The sequence below is a fragment of the Sinocyclocheilus rhinocerous genome, unplaced genomic scaffold, assembly GCF_001515625.1.
Source record: "Sinocyclocheilus rhinocerous isolate Xijiao unplaced genomic scaffold, SAMN03320098_v1.1 scaffold4207, whole genome shotgun sequence".
In the NCBI taxonomy this organism is placed as follows: Eukaryota; Metazoa; Chordata; class Actinopteri; order Cypriniformes; family Cyprinidae; genus Sinocyclocheilus; species Sinocyclocheilus rhinocerous.
In genome coordinates, this window is record NW_015624648.1 from 32319 (window position 1) to 37925 (window position 5607).

General features: G+C 37.6%; 1 protein-coding gene across 1 annotated transcript in view; it reads left to right on the forward strand.

The window, feature by feature from the left end:
- The window catches only part of LOC107745529 (potassium channel subfamily T member 1-like), a 66106-nt gene that overhangs the window by 15386 nt on the left and 45113 nt on the right, over positions 1-5607 (forward strand). The window contains exon 2 of the mRNA XM_016559432.1: positions 2101-2139. Within this exon, the coding sequence (XP_016414918.1) occupies positions 2101-2139 (39 nt within the window). The remainder of the gene's footprint in view (positions 1-2100; positions 2140-5607) is intronic.

Here is a 5607-nt window from a genome sequence, read left to right on the forward strand (position 1 = left end):
TTGGCAAAAAGTGGTGGGGACATGTCCCACCCGTCCCACCCGCAAATTACGCCTATGCATTTGAGTACAGAGAATCTCTTTGTCATATTTAAGTAACCAGTTTGAAATGATTTGAGCTTTGTGACATGGCACGTTATCAAGCTGGAATAGCCATCACAAGATGGGTACACTGTGGCCATAAAGGCATAAAGGCTGTGGCCAAAACAATTGATACAAGGCAGGATGGATTCATGCTTTCATGTTGGTTATGCCACCTGGCGTGGTCTTCTGCTACTGTATCTGCTTCAAGGTTCGACGTGTTGATGCTCTTCAGCATACCTCGGTTGTAACAGCTTGAACCAGCCATTCTCCTCTGACCTCTGGCATCAACACGGCATTTTCGCCCACAGAACTGCCACCCACTGGATATTTTATCTGTTTCGGACCATTCTCTGTAAACCCTAGAGATGGTTGTGCATGAAAATCCCAGTAGATGAGCAGTTTCTGAAATTTGGGACATGCCAACCACAGCACATTTATAGTCACTTAAATCACCTTTCCCATTCTGATGCTCGGTTTGAACTTCAGCAGATTATCTTGACCATGTCTACATGCCTAAATGCATTGAGTTGCTGCTGCCATGTGATTGGCTGATTAGATATTTTAACAAGCAGACTGAAAAGGGACATTTCATCATTTTACAGTTAAATACTTTTAAATTTACAGTAAGTCATCTAGTAATTTACAGTGATAAACCTCAGAAATTGACATTCCCAGAATTCCCTGTGTATATTATAAGGGTACAAAACTTAAAAAAATTTTGGTGCAAGTTTAAGTTCAAGTAAAGTTTGTAAAAAATAAATAAATAAATAAATAATATATCTAAAGTGTTGAAACCATTATATACTGTATATATATTCAGCATGATATATATATATATATATATATATCATGCTGAATTGTTCTATTGTGTCTGTGATTTTAGTGAAAGATGTTTCAATGTCTTTTATGGTCGCTAACATAACAGCAGTTATTCAATTACTGATTGTTCTCTTCCTTATCACTGTATGTTTTACTCGATCAGTCTGTATAAATGTATTCACTTTATTCCAGTAAAGGCTAGTCAGAAGTACAGTAAGTGCTCCGCTAATATTATCAGTGTTATGTTCTATCCCTATAACGTATAAGTGCAAAAAGTAAAGTAGATAACTCTGAAGTTAGATCATAAGGTTTTTGACTTTGTGATTAAGTATGCAGTGAACGCACAAGATAATGTCCCATCAGAAAACGTACACAGCAGTCTTTTGGAGTTTGGGGTTATTCAAGGTTATGGGCTCCTCCCTTTAGACTCTTAATATAAATTTCTACCAGCAAAATTGATCAGCTACACTGTATTGTTTGTGCAAGTGAGATACAACAATGTAATAAACCATTCATTCACTGTGGCCCTGTGGTTGTTGGACTGAAATACTGTGCTGCTCACCACACCACACAGAGGGAATATGTAATGCAATACATTCACAGAGAATATTTAGCCCATAAATTCAGAGAGAATATGCAGTTCGTATGACATGGATATTCACTTAGCCTGTTCCTTTAGGAATGTTCATTTCCCTTGCTTAGTATAAGATTTAGTTCTGCCATTTTCTATTGTTTTACAATTGTTTCTATTTGACAATTGTACACACCAATATTTGGTGCAGTTTTCTTGTACATCAATCATTAAAGGCACATAATTTATGATCAAGTTGTTTGTGATAATGGAGTCATCATCTAACCTCCATGTGGTACACATCATGACCATCCATTGTGTCGACTAAATGGCCACACAGAGCAACCCTTGGGCTATGAAATCTCCATCTTCCTCTGGTTTGCAGCTCAGTGCTCAAAGCTTTTAAATGGCACTTCAAATGTCACAAGCTAAACACATTGTAAAGATGAATTGTGTCACAGCACAATGACACACATTTGACAGCTTTGTGTCAAATGTTCTTTTGCAGTGCTCTTCAGAAGGACTGTGGTCAACCCAGATTTTTCCAGCATGTTTTTGCGTATTTGTAATTTGCATGTCCTTAATTGAAAACTCTCCCCTTTTGTGTCACCCATGTCTGCTCTGTCCAGGTACACAGAGGAGTACAGTATGGACTCGACCAATGCACAGTAAGTCAGAGCGGAAGCGTGGTACCATCTAGTCTTCCGTGGCGTGTGAAATCTGTCTTATTAGGTATCGTCACCTATGTTTAGACTGAAGAGTCGTGACTCATTTATATTTAGCAGACTCTGTTTTTCAGAGTGATCATTTTAGCTGCACAAATGAGACTGTGATATATGCAAATAAAAGCTTCCAGTACATACAGTATAAAGAATATACAAATAAACCTAATATATACTGTCCAATAAAACCTAGATTTGTCCAAGACTGATAAAAAAGGTGAGTCTTGATCCTGTGAGTTTAGGAGAGATTTTTCTATTTTAACTCTACAAAGCCTACTGTATCATATTTGATACACAGATTTCTAAGACCTCTATATTATCAACACTATCAAAACTGATTGAAAACCTGTTGTTCACTTGCTGAACAATCTTCTACATACTGACTGTTATCTGATTCATAGTTTATGCTTCTTAGCAAAGGCCTTAGCCGCATTTACTAAACAGGGCAAATTAGCGTGAGATCACAATCATCCCATTAAAGTGCCGATGGAAGTGGAAAGTTCGGCAGCTGATCTACTAACAATGCGCTAATTAAAGAACACCGACGCAGCTGGCTCATTTCCATAATGGCCATCGCAATCAAGAGCAGCGCAAAGTAGGATCACAAAAATGCAGAGACAATGGTGTGGGTAATCCACTAACAACACAGCCGCAATATGGGTTAAGACATGCTTTTTTTAATGGTGCAAATTGCAGTAAATTGATTTGTTAAATTGTGAGTATTAAATATTACACATTAGGCTTTTGAGAAATGCTTATTTGTACAGCTGTCAGTCATCATTGCATTGCATTATATGCCTCTTCCCTCACAATTAAAACTACAGAGCTTTGATCAGAAGACTATTTAAAGATCATTTTGTCAAGACATATTTTTGGGAGATATAGAGTGACAACTGGTACTTATGTGCATTTTATGTAAGTAGTTTGCTACTGTTATAAAGATCTTACTGAATAAAATTATCAGTAAGCTATCAGAATTTGCTTTCTGGCCATATACAGTAAATATCAGAAACTAGACTGAATTAATTGAGGTCTTTTTTCCTCCTTGTGTGTGAGCTAAGCTCCATATTCTCCTATACATCGTACTATATGAGCCATAAATGCCTGATGTATCAAATATGATTCTCAACAAAAAACATGTATGCAAAAGGGTTAACTTGTAGGGGAAGTTGATTCCACCATTTGAGTCTGAGGACAGTGATCTACCAAGAATTGCAGTAGTCAAGATCAGAGTAGAATGCCTCCTCTACCAGGCTCTGACTTGCTGCCCTGGTGAAACAACTTTGGGTTTGGCGGATGTTGTGCAAGTGCTTGCCTTGATTGTGGTTAGAATGCAGGCTGCATACGTCACATTATCTTGTTTTAGACTTCCTGTCCCAAATGTCTTTCTGACTCAGATTATGATTATTTAAATGTAGTTGCTGTTTTTGGTGACATTGCATTGCATACATTTGCTCTATATTTCGTTGCTGAATGTGGACATATTGAAATTTCTGTAGTGAGTTGTGAGTTGCTCTTTGACCCATAAAAAGGAGGAGGTTCAAATGAGGGCATACTGTAGGTGCTCTTTCAGAGTGCATTTGTTACACAAAACATCTCCAGCATCTCCAGTCAACAATGTCAGTTTTCTGATTTTTGGGGTGAACTATTCCTTTATCCAAAATGTTATGTTGTACTCTCAGAAAAAATGGTTGTCATTTGGGTGTTGGGGTGTCGTTGGGGGTTACCTTTTATTACTCAGTGCTTTCTTAGGTAAGTACATGTAAGTGCACCGCACATACTGTAAAATAAAATGCAACCCTTATTTCTGTAGTTATATATCTTGTTTCATATTGGGGAATCAATTGTTGACTTCTGGTTTGTCATATGTTATGTACTTTTCTGTTTGCTATATACAGTATAGGGTTCAAGTTCACTTAAATTCATATATTATTTGTATACAAAATATAGAGCCCCAAGATCCAAACAATAAAGCCAGTGGTGTAATAGCATTGCTAAAACAAATTTTCTGCAATTAGCCGTTCTGTGTTTATAATGCTCATAAATGAGGAAAAGCACTCAGAGAACATGTTGAAATATAATGTGCATTGTGCAACTACACACACACACACACACGTATAAACTGAATCTTTTGATTTTCTTGCCAGAATGCTAAGAAAACTCTTGATTTACAAAACGATGTGAATGTCCCCATTCGAACTTTTAGTGATATTTCCCTTGGAATGCTCTGTAAAGTAGGCTGACATGAGCACACAGGCTCTGAGTCTTCAATATTTATGCTCCTCACGCTATAAATAGAGCTAACCCAGTATCTGTCAGTTGGAGAGCTAGCGTACGTGGGTGGATTGAACGTATATTTTGGGTTGCTCAAATCAAAAGAATAAAGATTTTTACAGAGACTAAATTACTATCAGTTCAGCTATTATTGACCAGCCCTATTGTTCCAAGTTGGCACACAGTGTTATGGATTTCCTTGCAATTATAACTTCAGTCTTTTCTAATCTGAGAAACAGTTTGACAGTCAGACAGAGCAATTATTTCTGGCACAGTGAAGACTTGTGGACAAGTTTCGATTGTGTGTGAGTGTGTGTCTGTTGATCCATTCTTGCGTACATGTGGGCTCAAATCTGCCAAAGTAGACGTCCATAAGCAATCTGTAAGTAAAATTCAGTCTGGTACTATTTCAAGAAGCTGGTATCGTTTGTTTGTTTGTTTGTTTGTTTGTTTGTTTCTTCTAATGCATTGTTGGTTGTTGTTTTATGATTGTATTTTTTTTTTTACTTCAACAAAACAGCCCTCAGCTCAGTAAACATCTACCTTATGTGTGTCACCACAGCCTGTTTTAAAGGCATCGCCATGGAGACAGAGCAGTGGAGGCAGGAAACAATGGCTGTTCTCTAGGATCTCTCTTTCTCTGCTGGATATGGTGCTCATAATTACTGCCTGCAATATACATCATGTCATGCCCTTGACAAATGTAAAGGGCTTTGGGAAGCTCTAGCCTACCATTAGTATGATGCTTGTGACATCACAAATAGCAAACATACTCAGTATAATGATTCCCATAGTGAATGCCCACCACAGTGATTTCAGTTTTAAAGGATAATTAAAAGTGTGAAAATTATGTATTATACAAGCTTAAAGTGCCCCTATTATGTCTTTTCAAATATTACCTTTCATGCAGTGTGTCATGTAGCTGTATGTGAACATAAACTGTCTGCAAAGTTGTGAAGCCGACAGTGCACGATAAATAAAGTTATTGTCTATCAAATAAAAGAGTCGGCTCGCAATCGCCTAAACGAGTCATCAGGAATTCGAATCTTATTCTGTTACGGCTCTACGTCACGAAGTAACACATTTGCAAAATGTCTGCCCAATTTCTACGTCGCCAACTTGCCCGCCCACAAACAGTAA